The following is a 24,103-nucleotide window of genomic DNA, read 5'->3' as shown; positions in this document are numbered from 1 at the left end:
CGATCGCTATCCAGGTGGGGGTGTACTCAACAGCGCCATCTGTGAGCAGGTACTCAAGTACTTCTTGTCAACAAGAACTCAATTTTTCCTCTGTCGTGCCGCCGGCAAGACCTACTTGGATACGCTGTTGATTTTGGAGTTATTGTTCACGATTTGGTGATGTATTTGCTCTAAAGTTTAGCCTTCGCTGTTCAGGAAGCTTTATCCTTAGCTTAGAAAGCTTTTGGAATTAATTTGATTTATTGGTTAACGAACTTTGCTTAATTTTGGAATTCCCCCTTGACTACTTCTAAATTCAAGATGTCTGACCAGTCCCAAGTTCCTAAATACAGGCAGTGTAGTGTTAGGACTTGTACTAGGCGTCTTCCGAAGGCCTCTATAGATCCTCACACCGTATGTTCCAATTGTAGGGGTAAATCCTGTCAATTGGAAGATCGATGTGGGGAATGTGCTGGGCTTTCGGAATTCGATTTTAACGAATTCCTTAGATATGCACGTAGGTTAGAGAAGGAGAGAGATAGGAGGAGTTCTTCTCGCTCTGTGGATTTTTCCTCTCCCCATGCCCCTCAACCTTTTCCTTCCCCTGTGGTGGTGACTCCCGAACCTGCTACGAGTGCTCAGCCTGCAATGGCTGATATGTTGCGTGCCATTCAGGCTCTCGGTGAGAAGGTGGAGTCGTTGGTTAGTGACCGTAATCAGCTCTTGGCAGATGTCAGAGAGCTGAAAGCGAAGAGTGCAGTGGGAAGTGTTAGTGCTAGTGATGTGCATAGTGTCAGTGTCAGTGTTGCGCATGAGGGTACATCTGTGCGTGCCAGTCGTCCTCCCAGTCCGGGACCTCTTGCAAGCTCCCAAGCCCAGGGGAGAAGCAATGTCGAAGGACCAAAGGGTTCGGCAGGCCTTGATCGGCGCACGGATGTATCCTCAGTGGTTGCGGACGTATCTGTTAAGGATCGTCCCATCCACATACAGACGAATGAGCCCTTACATTCCTCGTCTGTGGAAGAAGTTTCCAGGAGGAAACGGTGGACCAAGGTCTCACGACCGCTCAAACGTAAGGTCCCTTCCGAGCTAGTCCAACGGCCCAGGTGTAGCCACTGGGTCAGTTCGGACTCGCCACAGTCATCTGATGACTGCACACCTCCCAAGAGAGGTAGAGTGGTCCCTCAACAGGCTACTGCTCCGTCTGTTGTTGCTCCAACCACAGTAGACCCTAAGTGGTCCATGCTGCAGACTATGCAGTCTCAGCTTGCGGCATTCATGCAGGAGTATCATGCCGAGAAAGTTAACACCTCTCCTGTTAACCTACAACCCGCAGAGGTTGTGCGCTCAGCAGATACTGCGGCTGCCTGCTCCCACACTCCACCTGTGAGAGCTCCTCCACCGATGCGCAGTCCTCCCTGCCAGACGCATGTTCTTGCTGCACCATCTGCTAACATGCGTGAGCTGCCGCATCAGGAGTTGCCGGGTTCCAGCACTATGCGGCATTCTCCTCAGCCCATGCAGCATGCTCTGCATACCTTACAGCATGCTCCGCATTCCATGCAGCATGAGCCGCATACCTTACAGCATGCTCTGCATACCATACCGCATGCTCCTCAGCCCACCGCAGCCCCTCCCACACACCAGCCCTCTGCTTGTGTTGTTGCCAGCTCGCAGACCGACCAGCAGAGGCATGATGTTGGATCCGCAGGTACGCATGCACCCGTTCTGCCGGATTCAGCCGTTCAGCTTGCTGCTCTGCCTTTGCCACTCACAACTCAACTTTCGGATGATGATGTATCGGATGATGAAGCTGCACATCTGGATGAACCTCACTCTGATATTGAAGGGCACAAGTCTTCGCCACCCTCCTTAGACTTTCGCAAAGTCCTTGCCTTGTTCAGGGACTTGTATCCTGAGCATTTTGTGTCTGCAACCCCTCGTTCTCCTCCCTCCGAGTTTGCTCTGGGCATGCAGTCTGCTGCGCCTCCCTTCACCAAGCTTGTTCTCGCCAGATCATCTAGGAGAGCTTTGAGGGTTATGGGGGACTGGTTGCATTCCAAGAAGCAACTGGGAAGGACCTCTTTTGTGTTTCCTCCTCCCAAGCTTGCTTCTAAGTCGAGCGTCTGGTATGCCACGGGAGAGGAACCCGGCTTGGGGGTTCCTGCCTCTGCCCAGGCCGACTTCTCAAGTCTGGTTGACTCTCCCCGCAGGTTGGCTATGAGACGTTCGAAGATCTGCTGGTCCTTTTCCGATTTAGATCATCTGTTGAAGGGAGTCTTTCGTGCCTTCGAGATATTCAACTTCCTCGATTGGTGTTTGGGAGCCTTAAGCAGGAAGACTTTCCCTTCAGATAAGGACTCGGCCATGCTGATCATGTCTAGCATGGACAAGGCAATTCGGGATGGGTCTGGTGAACTTGCGGCTTCATATGTATCAGGAGTCCTTAAGAAGAGAGAACATCTTTGCTCCTTCTTATCTGCTGGTATCACTCCTTGCCAGAAGTCAGAGTTGTTGTTTGCTCCTCTCTCCAAGTGTCTGTTTCCGGAGGAGTTGATTAAGGGGATGGCTGCATCACTTATCCAGAAGGATACTCATGATCTGATGGCTTCGTCTGCACGTAAGGCTAAAACCTTACCTTCCGTACCTAGACCCTTCCGCCCTGCAGCAGTTGACACACCTGCTTCTAGGTTCATCCCGCCCTTTCGTGGCAGAACCTCCAGCAGAGGAGGTACCCGTGCAGACAGTCACCGTGGCAAGTCCAAGAAGGGTTCCAAGTCCGCAAAAGACAAGTTTTGACTGCCTTCCTCTCCAGACAGCAGTGGGAGCCAGACTCAAGACCTTCTGGCAAGCTTGGGAGAGCAGAGGTGCAGACGCTCAGTCTGTAAAGTGGCTAAGGGAGGGATACAGAATTCCGTTCTGCCGCAATCCCCCTCTAGCTACATCTCCCATCAACCTCTCTCCCAACTACAAGGAGAAGGACAAGAGGCTAGCGTTGCAACAAGAGGTGTCGCTCTTGCTACAAAAGGAAGCGGTGGTCATAGTCCGGGATCATCAATCCCCGGGCTTTTACAACCGTCTCTTCCTGGTAGCCAAGAAGACAGGAGGTTGGAGACCGGTGCTGGACGTCAGTGCTCTCAATGCTTTTGTCACCAAGCAGACGTTCACGATGGAGACGACGAAGTCGGTCCTAGCAGCGGTCAGGCAGGAGGACTGGATGGTCTCGTTAGACCTGAAAGACGCATACTTTCACGTCCCCATCCATCCAGACTCCCAACCTTTCCTAAGATTCGACTTTGGAAAGGTTGTGTACCAGTTCCAAGCCCTGTGCTTTGGCCTAAGCACGGCACCTCTTGTGTTTACCAGACTGATGAGGAATATTGCGAAATTCCTTCACTTGGCAGACATCAGAGCCTCCCTCTATTTAGACGACTGGCTTTTAAGAGCTCCCACAAGTCGTCGCTGTCTGGAGAATCTCAGATGGACTATGGATCTGACCAAGGAACTGGGCCTCCTGGTCAATTTAGAGAAGTCCCAGCTCGTCCCATCCCAGACCATTGTCTACCTGGGTATGGAGATTCAGAGTCAAGCTTTTCGGGCTTTTCCGTCGGCCCCAAGGATCAACCAAGCCCTAGAATGCATCCAGAGCATGCTGAGAAGGAACCGATGCTCAGTCAGGCAGTGGATGAGTCTAACAGGGACACTTTCATCGCTGGCCCTGTTCATCGAGTTAGGGAGACTCCACCTCCGCCCCCTTCAGTATCATCTAGCTGCTCACTGGATAAAGGACATGACGCTAGAGACGGTCTCAGTTCCTGTTTCCGAAGAGATGAGGTCTACTCTAACGTGGTGGAAGAACAGCATTCTTCTCAAGGAAGGTCTACCATTGGCTGTTCAGACCCCCGACCACCGTCTCTTCTCGGACGCATCAGACACGGGCTGGGGTGCGACATTGGACGGACAGGAATGCTCGGGAACATGGAATCAGGAGCAAAGGACACTTCACATCAATTGCAAGGAGTTGTTGGCGGTTCATCTGGCCTTGATAAACTTCAAGTCCCTCCAGCTAAACAAGGTGGTGGAGGTGAACTCCGACAACACCACAGCCTTGGCTTACATCTCCAAGCAGGGAGGGACTCATTCGAGGAAGTTGTTCGAGATCGCAAGGGACCTCCTCATTTGGTCAAAAGATCGAAAGCTCACGCTGGTAACGAGGTTCATTCAGGGCGATATGAATGTCATGGCAGATCGCCTCAGCCGGAAGGGTCAGGTCATCCCCACAGAGTGGACCCTTCACAAGAATGTTTGCAGCAGACTTTGGGCCCTATGGGGTCAGCCAACCATAGATCTGTTCGCTACCTCGATGACCAAGAGGCTCCCGTTGTATTGTTCTCCGATTCCAGACCCAGCAGCAGTTCACGTGGATGCCTTTCTGCTGGATTGGTCCCATCTCGACCTGTATGCATTCCCGCCGTTCAAGATTGTCAACAGGGTACTTCAGAAGTTCGCCTCTCACAAAGGGACACGGCTGACGTTGGTTGCTCCCCTCTGGCCCGCGAGAGAATGGTTCACAGAGGTGCTGCAATGGCTGGTCGACGTTCCCAGGACTCTTCCTCTAAGAGTGGACCTTCTGCGTCAACCTCACGTAAAGAAGGTACACCCAAACCTCCACGCTCTTCGTCTGACTGCCTTCAGACTATCGAAAGACTCTCAAGAGCTAGAGGCTTTTCGAAGGAGGCAGCCAGAGCGATTGCCAGAGCAAGGAGGACATCCACTCTCAGAGTCTATCAGTCTAAATGGGAAGTCTTCCGAAGCTGGTGCAAGGCCAATGCAGTTTCCTCAACCAGTACCACTGTAACCCAGATTGCTGACTTCCTGTTACATCTAAGGAACGTAAGATCCCTATCAGCTCCTACGATCAAGGGTTACAGAAGTATGTTGGCAGCGGTTTTCCGCCACAGAGGCTTGGATCTTTCCACCAACAAAGATCTACAGGACCTCCTTAGGTCTTTTGAGACCTCAAAGGAACGTCGGTTGTCCACTCCAGGCTGGAATCTAGACGTGGTCCTAAGGTTCCTTATGTCATCAAGATTTGAACCGCTCCAATCAGCCTCTTTTAAGGACCTCACATTAAAAACTCTTTTCCTCGTGTGCTTAGCAACAGCTAAAAGAGTAAGTGAGATCCACGCCTTCAGCAGGAACATAGGTTTCACATCTGAAACGGCTACATGTTCCTTGCAGCTCGGTTTTTTGGCTAAAAACGAGCTTCCTTCACGTCCTTGGCCTAAGTCGTTCGAGATCCCAAGCCTGTCCAACTTGGTGGGGAACGAACTGGAGAGAGTACTTTGCCCAGTTAGAGCTCTTAGGTACTATCTAAGAAGGTCAAAACCATTACGAGGACAATCAGAAGCCTTATGGTGTGCTATCAAGAAGCCTTCTCTACCAATGTCTAAGAACGCAGTTTCTTACTACATCAGGCTTCTGATTAGAGAAGCACATTCTCATCTGAAGGAAGAAGACCTTGCTTTGCTGAAGGTAAGGACACATGAAGTGAGAGCTGTGGCTACTTCAGTGGCCTTCAAACAGAACCGTTCTCTGCAGAGTGTTATGGATGCAACCTATTGGAGAAGCAAGTCAGTGTTCGCATCATTCTATCTCAAAGATGTCCAGTCTCTTTACGAGAACTGCTACACCCTGGGACCATTCGTAGCAGCGAGTGCAGTAGTAGGTGAGGGCTCAGCCACTACATTCCCATAATCCCATAACCTTTTTAACCTTTCTCTTGAATACTTTTTATTGTTGTTCTTTGGGTTGTACGGTCGGCTAAGAAGCCTTCCGCATCCTGGTTGATTTGGCAGGTGGTCAATTCTTTCTTGAGAAGCGCCTAGGTTAGAGGTTGTGATGAGGTCCTTTAGTATGGGTTGCAGCCCTTTATACTTCAGCACCTAAGAGTCGTTCAGCATCCTAAGAGGACCGCTAGGCTCAGTAAGGAAGACGTACTTAATAAAGGCAGAGTAATGGTTCAAGTCGACTTCCTTACCAGGTACTTATTTATTTTATGTTTGTTATTTTGAATAACTAATAAAATGAAATACGGGATACTTAGCTTCTTTGTTAACATGTATGCTGGTCTCCACCCACCACCCTGGGTGTGAATCAGCTACATGATCATCGGGTAAGATTAATATTGAAAAATGTTATTTTCATTAGTAAAATAAATTTTTGAATATACTTACCCGATGATCATGAATTAAAGAACCCGCCCTTCCTCCCCATAGAGAACCAGTGGACCGAGGAGAAAATTGAGTTCTTGTTGACAAGAAGTACTTGAGTACCTGCTCACAGATGGCGCTGTTGAGTACACCCCCACCTGGATAGCGATCGCTGGCGTATCCCGACCGTAGATTTCTGTCGGGCAACGGAGTTGACAGCTACATGATCATCGGGTAAGTATATTCAAAAATTTATTTTACTAATGAAAATAACATTTTAATGTTGTTACTGTTCTTAAAGTATTTTATTTTCCCTTCTTTCCTCTCCTCACTGGGCTATTTTCCCTGTTGGAGCCCCTGGGCATATAGCATCTTGATTTTCCAATTAGGGTTGTAGTTTGGCAAGTAATGATAATAATAATAGTGTGGAGTAGTGACGATGATGGCATCGTAACCTGTGAATGAAACGTCACTGTACACTGTTGATAGAAGATCATTATTTTGTGCCAACAGTGAATCCACGCACTCATCGGACATAGAGCACACTGCAGGGTAGGAGGGGTGTTGCACTTCTATTCCCCCATTTTGAATGAAGAAAGAAGGCAGGGTTATGTGCCCATTAGAGTCCTACTATGTGCTTGAGCACTTTTAAGAGAGAGCCACCATATCTGTTTACAATCTTGGTTCATGACTGGCATTTCACCTGTTTGTGATTGCTCGCTCCTGCGGGAGCGCCACTGCATTTGATCACTCACATCTAAAAGAATACTACCTCACCTCATGATCGGGTGCTCCTATGGGAGCGCTAGCTCACCTGTTCACAATTGCACACATCTATTGAAGCACTATCTCCCTTAGTTGTAATAGCGCCTCATCTCTCCTGCTCGCGTGCCATCTCACCTGCTTGCGATTGCGCTCCATCTCACTTTCTGGCTATTGCACTCCATCTCCCCTTTTGGCAATTGCATGCCATCTCACCAGCTTGCAATTTTGCGCCATCTCACCTTGCAATTGTATGGTATCTCACCCCCTCGTAGTTGCACAACACGATTGTGCACTGTCTAAATGCTTGCAATTGTGCATCACCGCACCTGCTCACGTTCGCACTCTCCTATGGAGTGCCACTTCCCTTGTTTGCGGTAGCACTCTCATTCATGGTACTAAGAGCATTCTCTTGCTTGTGTTCTATCTATTCGCACACAAGCGTGCTCCCCTGTTGGCATCTTATCTGAGCACAATACTCTCCCATGTGGAAAGCTCTCATCAAATCCTATTGGCATACCTTTTCGTTCTCAAGTGCGCTTTACTGCTGGTGCATGATGCCATCTCCAGTTTGGTAACGCTCTACTGTTCTCTATGCTCATCTGATGAGAGTTGATATTCATCTAGAACGTCAAGAAACTTGATAATTCTTTGTTTGCCAGCTAATGTTGCAAGGCAATAGAATACTTACCAGGATCATTCCTTCCCCAAAGATACGTATCTGTACTGTATGCGATAAAAGTGCTTACACACTGGTTACTTGTGCTCTCTCACAAGAAGGAGCCTGCATACTACTGTACTGTACTGTTTGTCAACCGTCGTTGGTCTCATGGTGAATCCAGTTGCTCTAATCAAAAGTTATTGCTTTACAGTACTTGAGAGGGAAGACGGCACCTAAGTAGGTCTAATCAACGTAGTTATGTGTCCAATCATCTCAGAGTATGTGGGGCGGGCAGTGTACATACAAAGATCATACACAACACTAAGTGGTTCATAACAAGTATACCTAGTGCTAAACAGTTGGGATACACATGCTCTCATGCCTGTTGCAAGCACTCTTGCTGGTACGAGATCCATCTCTCGTTTTCTTGATGGGGAAATAGGGCCCTCACAAACCAGAGTGAATTGTAAATAGAGTATGTTCAGAGATGTTACCTACTGGAAGTGCTTACAGTATTTCTTCGTAAATATGTTTAGTTATGAGATTCGTGTATTCACCACATTTTTTCAGTGTTACACGATCAGACACCGCAACTTCTTAAGTGATTTTTAAGTCTCTGCTTCTGGCATCTACTTCATTCTTGCTCTTCTATGCAGTATGATGATGCAATGAAAGAGAAACCTTGGACCGTTCCCATTGCATATACAGTACAAAAAAATGAAATCTTACCTGTACGAGTGCAAGGTTTCCTTGTACCATACCATTTTGTTTTGTCTAAGGGGACTATTCTGATTGTTCATTTCTTGCAAGGCAGGTTGTCTTGCACTTGCTTTCCACCATGGGCATTTTCCCATGGGATTGGCTGTGTGCCACGGTGGCAAAGCTTACGATCGGTTACAGTGATCAGGAATCTCGCAATCTTTTACCGAAATTAAGAAATCTATGAAAATCTACTGCTATTGGGAAATCATTGCAGCGTCTATGATCATCCGGAGGCAATCACACAAAGCCAGAATACTGTATTGGATCTACTCTAGCCCTCAGGAAGAACCTGCCTGTGGCACAAGCGCTAAAGGCCGGAGTCTGGAATTCCCAGGCAACTTTTTTCAGCCCAATATCCCTGGGTGTACTGTATACCCACAAGTGGAACTGATTAGCAGGCTGTGTAGCTTACCTACCTCCTAAGGGATAAATAGCATCTTGTCTAAGGTAAAAGGATGACAGAGAACTTCAAATCATTCATTTATTCATTCTAAGATAAATGTTGCGACGTTATACGGAACAGCTGCTTTATGCAAGTCAGTTATAAAAGTATCTATCCCATCATCCTTACGAGGGGGAGGATGAATAGAATGCAGGATACTTTACACATAATTGGTCATGCATCGTGACATCTATCCTTTTGAATTTATAGGTTCTTCCTCGACCTTATGTTTGCTGACAAAAACCTCGCCCAACCCATGAGAATCTATTCTCAAGTGTTGGGAGGTGGTAGGAATTATTACTCTCACCCCCTATATCGGGTCTGAGTGCATTGACATCCTGGGATTTTAAACCAGCCAGTATGGTTATAATGGTTTCCCCCTCTAAGTAGGTGTCTCCTAATAAAGTGTGAATCTTCTTGGGGCAGAGTTTACTTTATGGAAGCTTCTCTTAATTATATTTTTAGTTATTATTTTATAAGTTATGCTGAGTTGTTGATGTCATAAAGATGGAAATCGGTGCATTCGATTACTTTTATGTCCCTCAAGAGTGGGGATGCAGGTAAAATGCCATTCTTTTTTGTTTCTTTACTGATCGAAATTTAACGTTACATTAACTTTTACTCAGTTAAATTAATACACAAAACTGAGAACAAATGGAGGGCTGGAAACGTAACTGGTATTCACAATTCGCAATGGGTTGCGAAATCCTTGAATCCCCTGATCAGGTAGAATGGGAACTCGGTCTCGGACAGGGGTTCTCCCGTGGGCAACATCTGTGTGAATTCCTCCTACATCTCGGACAGGAGATAAAGGTATTCTTTCACATCTCGGGTAGAAGGAAAAAATATGAATCTCCAATTGGCGACTTTTCTTCTGCTGTGCAGCCAAGGGGTACCACAGCCCTTGAAGCTTACAAGTGCCAGTCACATCGGCACTTGGTGTGGGGTCTCGCCCCAAGATTGGGGAGAGGGGAAAATTGGCAGCAGTCCATCTTGGACCTTTTCACTATGCTTACTGGTGAGGGAAGAGCCGGTCCTGCTTCCTCGCAGGATCTGAAGTAGCCAATCTAAGGTGTGGCAAATTTATGTCACGTCATATTACTGTTCCTTTGTTTATGTTACCCCCATGCATCGTGTCTTGATGACTTCATGTTACCCGCTGCTAGGCATCCTGGTGATTCATTCGTAAGCAGCCCGTGCATTTGTGTTGAGTGAGTCACGCCTCTCGTTCTTGTTCTGGGCGCTGTTATGTCTAAATTTATGCAATATCAGCATTTTAATGCATACATTACCACTTCACTCTTCTCTGTTCTCCTCTATAAATCAACTCTTTACCTTTACGAAATCAACTAACTTCATTTGTCTCTCTATCGTTTAATTAATGAACAAAACTTATTAAATAGCTAATCACATACATTTATTAACTCATTCAATATAAAATCAACTCCTGGTCTTACAAAAGGATGAGGAATTTAAAATCTAAATTTTTAAATATTTAACTTAGCCGGTGAATATATAATAGCTGCAACTCTGCGGCTCGACAGACAACATACTTAAAAAACTTGCGAGCGATTGCTATGCAGGTTGCGGGTGTGCCCACCAGCGCCAACTGTCGGCCAGATACCACTCTCGAATGTAAACAAAACCTTCAATTCTTCTCTGTCGACGTTGACGACAAGACGTACTTTTACTCGCTGTAGAACCTGGAGTTTTCCCATCATATTTGGTGAAGTACTTTAATTTGGTTTGAGCTTTCGCAGTACAGGTGTTTTTCTTCAACATAAACTCTTGAACTCTTTTTTGAATCGGATTATTTGTTGATGACTTAGATCGTTTTTGGAATTTTCTTTGACTAATTCAAAATGGCTGACCCTTCTCAAGTTCCCAAGTTTCGAAAGTGTAATGCTAGGGACTGTAATAGGCGTCTTCCAAAGGCTTCTCTCGACCCTCATACTGTTTGTTCCAATTGTCGGGGTAAAACCTGTCAATTGGGAGATCGGTGTGAGGAATGCGTGGGCCTTTCGGAATTCGATTGGATCGAATTTGATAAATATACACGCAGACTAGAGAGAGATAGGGTAAGGAGAAGTTCATCTAGGTCCGTAGATTTTTCCTCTCCACATGCCCCTGAACCTAATCCTTCCCCTGTAGTGGTTGTTCCTAACCCCCCTCCTAGCACTCAGGAACCGTCTATGCAAGACATGTTGCGTGCTATTCATGCCTTGGGGGAAAGAGTTGAGGCTTTAGCAAGTGACCGTAATCAACTCATGGCTGACGTGAAGGAACTCAAGTGCCAAAGTGCCACGGCGGAAAGTGGGAAAGTGATTAGTGTTACGCAAAGTGTTGTGAACAGTGTTGCGACCGAGGGTTCGTCTGTTCGTGCCTGTCGTTCACCTAGTCCGGGACCTCTAGCAAGCTCCCAAGCCCAGGGGAGAAGCAATGTCGTACGACTTATGGGTTCGAGAGGCCTTGATCAGCGAACAGACGTTCCCTCTTTGGTATCAGGCGTATCTCGTCAAGATCGCCCCTACCATAAGACGAGAGAGCCCATTTTTACCTCGTCGTCCGAAGGCGTTTCACGTAAGAAACCATGGAGCAAGGTCTCTAGACCTTTGAAACGCAAGTCGGTCCCTTCAGGACAAGTCCAACGCCCCGGATGTAGTCACTGGGACAGTTCGGACCCGTTGCCGTCATCTGATGACTGCTCGCCGCCTAAGAAAGGCAAAGTTGTGCCGTCTCAGTCGCTAACCCCGTCTGTTACCGCACCCGTTTCCGTAGACCCTAAATGGGTTATACTGCAGGACATGCAGTCTAAGCTTGCGTCCCTTATGGAAGACTACAACGCAGAGAAGGTTTCCGTTGAACCTAGCCGTTTTTCTCATGGAGATACTGGCCGTCAGCCATCCAAGCGTTCTGTTGTGCGTCCTGTTGACGTTGATGTAGCTTTCTCGCGTCAACCAGTTGGGGTTGTACCTCCCCCGATGCGGTCCCGTGTGGTTTTCCAGCCGCACGTTGACGTTAGGCAACTCACTGATGCGATTGGTGACGTTCAGGACGTTCACCAACCATCAAAGTTGACTTGTTTTGACGCGGTGCGTCAACCTCCGCAACACAGTGTGGTGTTGACTGCACAACCCAGACGGTCTAAACAGTCTCGGGTGGACGCTGTGCGTCCTCGCGCACCTGTTGTTGTTGACAGTTCCCAGACTGTTCAGCAGTTTCAGGACGCTGCGTCCTGCTCCGTCACGTATGCACCAGTGCGGCCGGACGCGGCGGGTCAAACGTTGCCTACCCCTTTGCCGTTTTCTCATCAGTTATCAGATGAGGAACTTTCAGATGAGGACGTTGCTGATCCCCAGCCTGAGGATCAGCCTTCAGATTTAGATGAGCCTAAAGCAGTTCCACCTTCTATGGACTTTAAAAAAGTCATGCTTGTTTTTAAAGAGTTGTTCCCTGAACACTTTATCTCTGTGGCTCCTCGTTCGCCGCCGTCTGAGTTTGTTTTAGGCGTTCCTGCTACCATGCCAGCCTTTACGAAACTCGTTCTCTCTCGCTCATCCAAGAGAGCTTTACGGCTGTTAGGCGATTGGTTGGAAACCAAGAGGAGTTTAGGGAAGACGGCCTTTGCCTTCCCCCCATCTAAACTCTCGTCTAGATCGAGCGTCTGGTATGCCACGGGAGAAGTTCTCGGCTTGGGAGTTCCTGCCTCTGCCCAGGGCGACTTCTCAAGTCTTGTAGACTCTCCCCGCCGCCTTGCCATGAGACGCTCGAAGATTAGTTGGTCATCCTCAGACCTGGACCATCTTCTTAAAGGCATCTTTAGGGCTTTTGAAGTTTTTAACTTCCTGGACTGGTGTTTGGGAGCCCTGAGTAGGAAAATCTCATCTGCCGATAGCGATGTTTCCTTACTCATTATGTCCTGCATGGACAAGGCCGTCCGCGATGGATCCAACGAGCTTGCCGCCTCATTCACGTCAGGAGTCCTAAAGAAACGAGAGTCTCTGTGCTCTTTTCTATCAGCAGGAGTGACGCCATGTCAAAGATCTGAGCTACTCTTTGCGCCTTTGTCTAAGTGCTTGTTTCCTGAACTCTTAGTTAAGGAAATAGCCTTGTCTTTAGTGCAGAAGGACACCCACGATTTAGTTGCTTCCTCGGCTCGCAAAGTTCCTCCTTTGCCTGCCTTGACTGCTAGACCTAGGATAGACACTCCAGCGTCCAGGTTTATTCCGCCCTTTCGTGGCAGAGCCCCCAGTAGGGGAGGAGCTCGTGCCGAAGGGAAGAGAGGAAAGAGGAAAGGATCCAAGTCCTCGCGGGGCAGAGTCTGACTGCCCGCAACTTCAGACAGCAGTAGGTGCCAGACTCAAGAACTTCTGGCAAGCCTGGGAGAAGAGAGGCGCAGATCAACAATCTGTGAGGTTGCTCAGAGAGGGGTACAAAATCCCTTTTGTACGCAGACCTCCTCTAGCGACGTCCCCCATCGATCTCTCTCCCAGGTACCGAGAGGAAGCAAAGAGACAAGCCCTGAAACTGGAAGTGTCTCTTTTACTAGAGAAGGGAGCGGTGGTCAAAGTCTCGGACCTTCAAACACCGGGGTTTTACAACCGTCTCTTCCTAGTACCAAAGAAGACAGGAGGTTGGAGACCGGTGCTAGACGTCAGTGCTCTGAATGTCTTTGTCACAAAGACGAAGTTCACCATGGAGACCACAAAGTCAGTCTTAGCAGCGGTCAGAAAGGGAGACTGGATGGTCTCTCTCGACCTAAGGGACTCTTACTTCCACATCCCCATTCACTCAGATTCCCAACCTTTTCTGAGATTCGTCTTCGACGATGTGGTGTACCAGTTTCGGGCCCTGTGCTTTGGCCTAAGCACGGCTCCTCTCGTGTTTACGAGGCTTATGAGGAATGTGGCAAAATTCCTCCATTTATCGGACATCCGAGCCTCCCTTTATTTGGACGACTGGCTTCTCAGAGCCTCTTCCAGTCATCGCTGTCTGAAGGATCTCAATTGGACTCTAGATCTGACCAAGGAATTGGGACTCCTAGTCCACTTGGAAAAGTCCCAGCTGATCCCATCCCAAACTATTCTGTATTTAGGGATGGAGATTCACAGTCCAGTTTTTCGGGCTTTTCCGTCGGCCCCCAGAATAGATCAAGCCCTGCTCGTCATCCAGAAGATGTTGAAGAAAGAACGTTGCTCAGTCAGGAATTGGATGAGTCTGGTAGGAACGCTATCATCCCTGGAGCAATTTGTCTCGCTAGGAAGGCTACACCTCCGACCTCTACAATTCCATCTAGCTTTTCACTGGAAAAAGGACAAGACGCTAGAGGCGGTCTCGATCCCGATTTCCGAAAAGATAAAGACTTGTCTGATTTGGTGGAAAGACAATATCAGTCTACGAGAGGGTCTTCCCCTAGCAGTTCAGAAACCCAACCACGTTCTCTTCTCAGACGCATCAGACTTGGGCTGGGGCGCGACGCTGGACGGTCGGGAATGCTCAGGTCTGTGGAACTCGAGTCAGAGGAGCATGCATATCAACAGCAAGGAGCTTTTGGCAGTTCACCTGGCCTTGATAAGCTTCGAGAGTCTCCTTCGAGGCAAGGTGGTGGAGGTCAACTCGGACAACACCACGGCCTTGGCGTACATTTCCAAACAGGGAGGTACCCACTCACTGACTCTGTACGAGATCGCAAGGGACCTGCTCATCTGGTCAAGAGATCGAGGCATCTCCCTAGTAACGAGGTTCATCCAGGGCGACTTGAACGTTCTAGCAGATTGTCTCAGTCGGAAAGGTCAAGTAATTCCAACCGAATGGACCCTCCACAAGGATGTGTGCAAGAGACTTTGGGCGACTTGGGGTCAACCCACCATAGATCTCTTTGCAACCTCGTTGACCAAGAGGCTTCCAATCTATTGCTCTCCAGTCCCAGATCCAGCAGCAATACATATAGATGCCTTTCTCCTAGATTGGTCACACCTAGATCTTTACGCATTCCCACCATTCAAGATTGTCAACAAGGTACTGCAGAAGTTCGCCTCTCACGAAGGGACAAGATTGACGTTAGTTGCTCCCCTCTGGCCCGCGAGAGAATGGTTCACCGAGGTACTTCGATGGCTGGTAGACTTTCCCAGAAGTCTTCCTCTAAGAGTAGACCTTTTACGTCAGCCGCACGTAAAGAAGGTACACCAAAGCCTCCACGCTCTTCGTCTGACTGCCTTCAGACTATCGAAAGACTCTCGAGAGCTAGAGGCTTTTCGAAGGAGGCAGCCAGTGCGATTGCTAGAGCGAGGAGAGCTTCTACCATTAAAGTTTACCAATCGAAGTGGGAAGTCTTCCGAGACTGGTGCAAGTCAGTTTCCGTATCCTCGTCCAGTACCTCTGTAGCCCAAATCGCTGATTTTCTCTTATACCTGAGAAAAGTTCGCTCCCTTTCAGCTCCCACGATCAAGGGCTACAGAAGCATGTTGGCCTCGGTCTTCCGGCATAGAGGCTTAGATCTTTCCAACAATAAAGATCTGCAAGACCTCCTTAAGTCTTTTGAGACCTCTAAGGAACGTCGTTTGGCTACGCCTGGGTGGAATTTAGACGTGGTCCTAAGATTCCTCATGTCAGACAGGTTTGAGCCTTTACATTCAGCCTCCCTGAAAGATCTCACTCTTAAGACACTTTTCCTGGTATGCTTGGCCTCGGCTAAAAGAGTCAGTGAGCTTCATGCCTTCAGCAAGAACATCGGATTTTCGTCAGAAAAAGCCACTTGTTCTCTGCAGCTTGGTTTCCTAGCCAAGAATGAGCTGCCTTCTCGTCCTTGGCCTAAATCTTTCGATATTCCTAGCTTATCGGAGATCGTAGGCAATGAACTAGAGAGAGTATTATGCCCTGTTAGAGCTCTTAAGTTCTACTTAGCTCGTACTAAACCTTTACGAGGCAAATCTGAAGCGTTATGGTGTTCGGTTAAGAAACCATCCTTACCTATGTCAAAGAATGCTTTGTCATATTTTATCAAATTGTTAATACGAGAAGCTCATTCACACTTGAGTGAGGAAGACCGATCTTTGCTTAAGGTTAAGACGCACGAGGTTAGAGCTGTAGCAACTTCCGTGGCCTTTAAGCAAAATAGATCTCTGCAAAGTATCATGGACGCGACCTTTTGGAGAAGCAAGTCAGTGTTCGCGTCATTTTACTTGAAAGATGTCCAGACTCTTTACGAGAACTGCTACACACTGGGACCATTCGTAGCAGCGAGTGCAGTAGTGGGTGAGGGCTCAACCACTACAATTCCCTAATTCCATATCCTTTTAATCTGTCTCTTGAAATGTTTTTAATGTTGTTTTTATGGGTTGTTCGGAAGGCTAAGAAGCCTTTCGCATCCTGGTTGATTTGGCGGGTGGTCAAAGTCATTTCTTGAGAGCGCCCAGATTAGGGGTTTGATGAGGTCCTGTTGTATGGGTTGCAGCCCTTGATACTTCAGCTCCTAGGAGTCTGTCAGCATCCTAAGAGGATCGCTGGGCTCCGTGAGGAAGACAGACTTACAAGGCAGAGTAATCGTCTAAGTCGACTTCCTTACCAGGTACCTATTTATTTTGGTTTTGTTATATTGATAACTGTCAAAATGAAAAAACTCTTAGCTTATACGCTGTAAACATATTTAACTCTGGTCTCTACCCACCTCCTTGGGTGTGAATCAGCTATTATATATTCACCGGCTAAGTTAAATATTTAAAAATGATATTTTAATTATAAAATAAATTTTTGAATATACTTACCCGGTGAATATATAAATTAAACGACCCTCCCTTCCTCCCCAATAGAGACGCAGTGGGACGAGAAGAATTGAAGGTTTTGTTTACATTCGAGAGTGGTATCTGGCCGACAGTTGGCGCTGGTGGGCACACCCGCAACCTGCATAGCGATCGCTCGCGAGTTTTTTAAGTATGTTGTCTGTCGAGCCGCAGAGTTGCAGCTATTATATATTCACCGGGTAAGTATATTCAAAAATTTATTTTATAATTAAAATATCATTTTAAAATATTTTATTTTTCTTAACTGCACAAACTTTAGCACTAAGTTTCACTTCCTACATCAACCACCCTGCAAGCCATAGGTGAAGGTCAAAGTGGTTTCTTAGTGTACTGGTTGGGGGTGGGACTTCCCATCCACCCGCCAGTAACTTCTGGCACCTCGTATATTTTAACAGCCGAAGTTCCAGCCAAGTTAAAAACATACTTCTAGTAAAGGACTCAAGTTTGTACATTTAGAAAAAATACAAATATTGAAATTTTTTATTTTAATGAAGGATATGTAATCGCCATTTTGAGTCCAGTTCCACTGTTGCACCTGACAAATAAGCTATTTTTAAGGGAAATGAAAGTTATCTTTTCTGTACATACTTACTTTAGTAATTGTCATTTACATTTTGAACCAATGGCAATTTCCTGATGCAGATGGCTACTTACCCTGTTGGGAGATAGATAGCTAAATGAGCATTTTGTAATATTCAAATTTTTAGTTACAGCACTGATTTGTCTTCAGAGGGTAATTAATTGTGCCCTGTGTGGTGTAGAATAACATTACACTGTATGTTTTTTGAGGAAGCTCAGGAAAGTATATATATTTAGGGTATTGTTCCAATTTTATTCCTTTTATTTGATTGGTTTACTTATATATTTATATTCTCTTTCAGCTGTTGCTAGAGTTAGCAAGAACTAGAAACTCAAACCCACTGCCACCAATTAAAGCGAATCAACATGGAATTCGCTTACCCCCTGATCGTTATTGTCTATCTGCCTGTAATTACAGGGTGAAATTGTCTAAAAAGGTAATCATTAAATTAAATTTTAAATGTCATAGAATTATTTATTTGACTGGTAATTTTTTTTTTTTTGTAAAGTTCTGACAAAGTAGTCTTAGTTCTGGTTTGTTGTCAGCAATGAGCATAGGGAATGAAAATAGAAGTAATTAGGAAAATTATAGTTCTTGAAGCTAATACAGTCCAATATTTCATAAGTCTTCTTGCTCCTCCTAATGCAATCTTTGTTTTGCTTTGATTGATCAGCATGCTTCCCTTTCTTTTTACAGAAGTTGGGCATGTCCAACAGCTTGGGTGGGGGCAATGCCCGCATTAGCCTTGGAGGTGGTGGTGGTGGTATGAAAATTTCAGCCACACCCATCAAACCCACAATATCAATGGTGGCAACTAAAACTGGAAATACTCAGGCTGTAACTTTAGTACAAAAGCCAGCAACTGGTATTGCCTCAGGTCCAACTCAAAAGATTGTCAGTGTCAACAGACCCATCTTCAAGGTTACTCCAGGTCCTCCTGGTAAGTGTTAGCTTTTTAATCTATATTTTGTTGGAGTTTATATTTTTTAATTGTTTAATTTTTTAAAAAGCAAATGCCAGTTGGGTAGGGAAACTAATTCCCTCCTCTGGCCCAGGGCCAAAGGAAAATAGGAATAGGAAAATGATAGACCACCTTCTTACAGAAGCAGGAAGAGTAATCCAAACATTAGTAGGGTAAGGCAACAAGCAGTCACTGAATCGTAACTTGAGGAGCAATGATTTCCAGTAAGAGTCGAGTTTGAGTTATGGTGGAGAATAAACTCCCCTCTTTTAATGATCATGATAACACAGTAAATGTGGGAAGAGTTAGCTTGATTGGTGTTACCAAGTTACCTATGGGGTTGAAGATTTTCTCTTTTAGTTCAGTGAAACTGTGATTGAAATAGTGCCAGTAGAAAACAGAGAGAGAGAAATCATTGTAGGAGGAGTAAAGAGGGCTTCATAGGTGAGGTGTGAAAGTAATCTGGTCAAACTAATGTCATTAAATACCTTTCTGTTGAGAAGGGTGACAAAAAAGAATGCCAAACAGGGACAATAAGCCCACCTGAAAAATATAAAAAACAAAGTGGAAGAAAAAGAATGTTGTATATAGGTTGTAAACTATACTCCCAGTGTGTTGCAAACACAAACTTATCATTTGACTTTAGCCTTTTATGAAGTCAAGAGTAAAGGCTAATATAAACTGATGAGTGTATTGCCAATGGTTATTTCTTTTTATTAAAATATAATTTTTTAGAAAGAGTTTTAGCAATTTGAACAATGCTCTCTTTCAAAGTAAGTTGGTAGAAAATTAGAAATGCATACTATTGACAGATATTTGTAATGAAATTTTTATAATGAGTATTTGAAGAGTTGGATATGAGAGGAAGCAAAACTTCTAAGTAGAAACTTTGAGGCATTGAATGTACTTTTGAGAAACGCATTTGGTCAGTATCTTCTTCAATTGCACAAAAAATTTTCTTATTGAGAAAATTTAAAATATTTGGTGATCAGTCTATCTTTAAGAAGTACACTAATTCCTTCATTCTACCTTGTGTTGAGTATTCTTCTGCAGACTCAAATTGATTTGTTGTATAAAAACTTGCAGCAGTCTATTAAATTTCTTATTCCCAATTTGGATAGTAATCTCTGGCAAAGTCATTCAGATCATCCATTGCACTCAAACCTTCCTAGATTGTACCCTCCTGTTTGTTGTAGTACTAGGTATGCAGTTAATTCTAACAGCCATACTTTCTCCATCATAAGGTACAGTATTCTAGAAGTTCTGTTCCAGCTGTGACCAGATTGTGGAATGATCTTCCTAATCAGGCAGTTTAATCTGTGGAACTTCAGGAATTCAAACTGTAAAACTTTTTATGCTGAGCAGGTTGACATAGTCGCCTTTTATGATTTATATATGACTGATCTAATTTAACGTTGTTGATAATCTTAAATTATTTTATATTTTCATTCATTGCTTATACTGTATATAGGTTATTTGATATCCCCTTACTTCCTTTCTTCACTGGGTTACTTTCCCTGTTAGAGCCCATGGGCTTTTTGCACCCTGCTTTTCCAACCATGGTGGTAGCTTAGCAAGTAATAATATTGTATCCAGGAATCATAGTTAATAAAATGAGGATGTGACAGATTAAGATTGAGGGCAATCAACAGAAGATGAAAGGAAGGTAAAGGGAAAAATATAGAGGATTGAATTGGCAATAAAAGGGATTAGAGAAGGTAGGATGAAGGTAGCTGTTAAAAGAGTAGGAATAGAATAGGCAAGAGAATGGCTTTGAGAAACTAACTAGAGACTGGTATTGGAGTGGATATTATGAATCTATCAGCTGATTTAAAATAATTGATTATTAAGTGGTAAAGAGTTTTCACAGGAAATGAGTTTTGTCTTCTATAAGTTTTATTCCAACTGTGACCAGATTGTGGAATGATCTTCCCAATCTTGCTGTTGAATCAGTGGAACTTCAGATGTTCAAATTTATAATGTTGAACAGGTTGACATAAGTCTCTCTTCATATTTTATACATGGCAGGTATATTTTAATGTTACTGATCTTAAAATATTTTAGAATTTTTTTTGTTTATTACTTCTCACATATAGTTTATTTCCTTTCCTCACTGGACTTTTTTTTCTCTCTATTGGAGGCCTAGGTATTATAGCATCCTGCTTTTCCAACTGGGGCTGTAGCCTAGTTTGTAATGGCAGCAAGTTTGGCCAACAGATGGCTTATCAAACTGATAAATCCTTTGAAAATGTAAAAAATGGTGAGGTTTTAAAGGTCTGCAGATATTGGTAAAAGTAATTTTGATGAAGTTAAATTGATGAACTGAAATAATTGGGCCATATTTGTTTAAGGAAAGGCAAGTCAAGTTAAATTTCAAATGCTGAAGGGATATTAGAAGGTAAATTAAGGTAGTGGTAAGGTAAGAGTAATTAACCTTCGCAGGTAGACCAATGAATATTTCCAACTGTGCTTGTGGTGGTCTTTTGGAAACATCCCTGCCTGGCTATCTGTTAGTGGGGGTTCAGACCCACTCAAGCTCTATAGTCTTGTAGTGTCTGCAACTTAACTATTATTGTGACCTAGGGATGTGGGGTTTGGGGGAGACTATAAGTCTACTGTACCTACTGGGTCATCAGTAGCCTTTGCCTGGCACTTCCTGGTCTTAGCTTGAATGAGAAGGACCTTGTGTGCTGATCATATGTATATATATGGTCAATCTCTAGGGCATTGTCACTGTCTCTTGTTTCTGACATTCATGAGCGACCTAAAAGGAAAAGAATAAGTGGCGGATTCGATATTAGGGTGAAAAAGATGTGCAGAGCGCAAATTCCAGGTCACCTTCAAACTGATGGAAGTGTTGTTCAGGAATATAATTCAGACCAGATACATAGTGGGTCTCTAAAGATGAAAGAATCCTACAAACTAGGCAAGCAAATAATATTGTAAGGACACAAGAGTAGAGAGGGGTGAAGTAAGATGATCCTAAGCTTTGGAATTTTTTTTAGAGAAATGTTAGCTAAAAAATGAAAGTCAGAGAGGCAGACTTTTTTCAGGGAGAGCAAGCTATAGATACATTAGTCTGGAAGAGAGGGGTGAAGGGAGACTTACACAATGAATGGAAAACTGTTTGGAAACCACTAATAATATTTATTTGTTGGAGATGGGACAGGGATGGAAGGTTTCCTTGTAGTTGGAGAAAACACAAACTTGTGCTCTGCATAAGATTGTTTTACAATTTATAGCTAAATTGTCTCTGATTATAATCATTGCTGGAATTTACAATTGCCATTTCTATTTTTCAGCCCCTTTCATATCTTACGTAATGACCCAACTTAGATTTCTTGCTCCAATTTTCAACTCAAATTTAGGAACAAAGCCTTTGGGCAAACTGTGTGGTAGTTGGGAAATGTGTCTCTGTTTCATTAAATTAATTTATACATGAATGATAAAAGCATTAGAAACTGGAATAAAGAAAAATGGTATGGCATCATATAAAAAATCATTTATTTAATTGATTTTGAGAAAAATATTAAACTAATTTGATCTGTGATCTCTCTAAACCAAATTTGGAGAAGTAGGATGGACAAAGCCTTATGCCAGACTGATATTTTTGTAAGTTGCCCTGCAGGGTTTTCATCAATAATCATATAGATAATTTGATTCATCATGTTAGAGAAAGGAATCTTAATGAAATAAAGGTTCAAGTAATATATGTAATGGATATTAGGATTTTAAGTAATAGACTGTTGGTTTGAAAGTTGAAATCTGTTATCAATTTTTGGTACAGTTCTAAAAGAAAGTTCAAGTGTGTGAATTGATAAGCCAATTTCTCCACAAGTTTCTTACGGGCTTTTCTAATTATAAATTAGTTAGAGATTTCAGATACATTTCTAGATTCTCCTGGGTCTTGAGGAAGGATTCATTTTTGTTTTAAAAGGAAAAATGGAAGGTGGCTTAGTTGAAATCAGTACTTGGACAGTGAAGTGGAGAAAGTCAAAGGGAATGCATAGAAAGTTTAAGTGAGAAAGCATTTCACTAGCAACAAAAGGGAGTCTGTAGCCAAACTTTAGTATTATTTACAATCATTCAGGATTACTGCGTCTAATTTATATTCCAAGTCATTCTTATAAGGAAACAAGAACCCAATGGACTCAGGAAGAGAATGAAGAGTACGGAGTAGAAGGCTCAGAAGCGTTTGAAGGTAGTAGGTTGGCCAGGGCACCAGCCACCCGTTGAGATACTACCGCTAGAGAGTTATGGGGTCTTTGACTGGCCAGACGGTATTACATTGGATCCTTCTCTCTGGTTACGGTTCATTTTCCCTTTGCCTACACATACACCGAATAGTCTGGCCTATTCTTTACATATTCTCCTCTGTCCTCATACACCTGACAACACTGAGATTACCAAACAATTCTTCTTACTGCACTGTAATTGTTCAGTGGCCACTTTCCTCCTTGTAAGGGTAGAAGAGACTCTTTAGCTGTGGTAAGCAGCTCTTCTAGGAGAAGGACACTCCAAAATCAAACCATTGTTGTCTAGTCTTGGGTAGTGCCATAGCCTCTGTACCATGGCCTTCCACTGTCTTGGATTGGAGTTCTCTTGCTTGAGGGTACACTCGGTCACGTTATTCTATCTAATTTTTCTTTCTCCGGTTTTGTTAAAGTTTTTATAGTTTATTTAGGGAATATTTATTTTAATGTAATTGTTCTTAGAATTTTTCTAATTTTCCTCTTCCCTTCCTCACTGAGCTATTTTCCCTGTTGGGGCCCCTGGGCTTATAGCATTATGCTTTTCCAACTAGGGTTGTAGCTTAGCAAATAATAATAATAATAATAATAATAATGAAAGATTTAACCAAGGCATGAATTCTGAATAGTTACCCCGACACTAGATAGTGTTCAGAATCAGAAGATAGAAAATAAGATTTGGTTTGCATTTGTTGATATATTGTTTTAGTTATAAATTCAATTATTAAACTTTCATTTAAAGCAGTTCAGTACTGTGGCCTTATTTTTTATTTTGGTAAATCATCAGAATTGCTCTTAAGAATTTCTCTTGTTAGAATTTAATTTTTTTCAGATCAATCCTTAGTTTGAAGCAATGAAATAAACTTGAAAGGAATTTACATTGAAGGTACACATTTATGACCTTGGTACAGTAAGGGTTCTTGTTACCCTATGTTTTTAAATGATGAGAAGGAAAGAAGAGAATATATTCAGAAAAGTAGTAAATTTATGATTATCTGGATAAAAGCCTTGAGACCAGCCCATAAAATCTTGAAAAGGCCATAGATGGGAAGAGATGGGAATTTAAGCAGCATTTGCGCAATACAGAAGTTTTTAAAGAGAACTTTGACGTCTAATCTTGTACAGTGAAAATCTGACCTAAAAATATGATTACTGCTGGCAATAGTGATGATGAAAGCCATTACTACTTCATAATTGCTAACGTTTCCAATCCTGCAGGGGGAAGCACTCCGAAGATTCAGCTGTCGTCAGGTGGCAATACTGTGTCCAGTAATGTCATGGTTAACGTTTCCTCAGCCTCAGGAGTCAAGTTGGAAATGGATTCTGCCGCTGTAAAAAGAAAACGAGAGGATGATGAATTTGATGCTATCCAGTAGTTAATTTTTATCTGTAAATCCACCTTTACTATTTCCATCTACCTTTCAGTTTGTTTTAAGTTTCCTATTTCATATTCTCTAGATTCTCCTTTCTCCTTTTATAATTGTTGTATAATGTATTGTAATATTAAGTGAAGGACTATGTTTTTCAAACGAAAAAGAATTGTTAAAAATTTATATTTGCTTTCTTGTTTACTTTTGACTTGTGCAAACTTTATTGTGAAGTGTGATGTAGGATTTATTTTTTTTCATGCAATAGAAAAATTTTAAAAATTTTGTACGTCCATATAAAATCATTTGTAAATAAAGTTAATGTTTA

At 43.8% G+C, this 24,103-nt stretch overlaps 1 protein-coding gene across 1 annotated transcript in view; it reads left to right on the top strand.

Annotated features, from left to right (window-relative positions):
* The window catches only part of Taf9 (TBP-associated factor 9), a 53,652-nt gene extending 29,549 nt beyond the window's left edge, over positions 1-24,103 (top strand). Inside the window, exons 3-5 of the mRNA XM_068393317.1 lie at positions 17,499-17,633; positions 17,894-18,137; positions 23,627-24,103. Coding sequence (XP_068249418.1) covers positions 17,499-17,633; positions 17,894-18,137; positions 23,627-23,784 — 537 coding nt within the window. The 3' untranslated portion in view covers positions 23,785-24,103. The remainder of the gene's footprint in view (positions 1-17,498; positions 17,634-17,893; positions 18,138-23,626) is intronic.

Source organism: Palaemon carinicauda, chromosome 19 (assembly GCF_036898095.1).
Source record: "Palaemon carinicauda isolate YSFRI2023 chromosome 19, ASM3689809v2, whole genome shotgun sequence".
NCBI lineage: Eukaryota > Metazoa > Arthropoda > Malacostraca > Decapoda > Palaemonidae > Palaemon > Palaemon carinicauda.
Note: the sequence above shows the minus strand (reverse complement) of the source record. Positions and strands in the feature narration are given on the sequence as shown.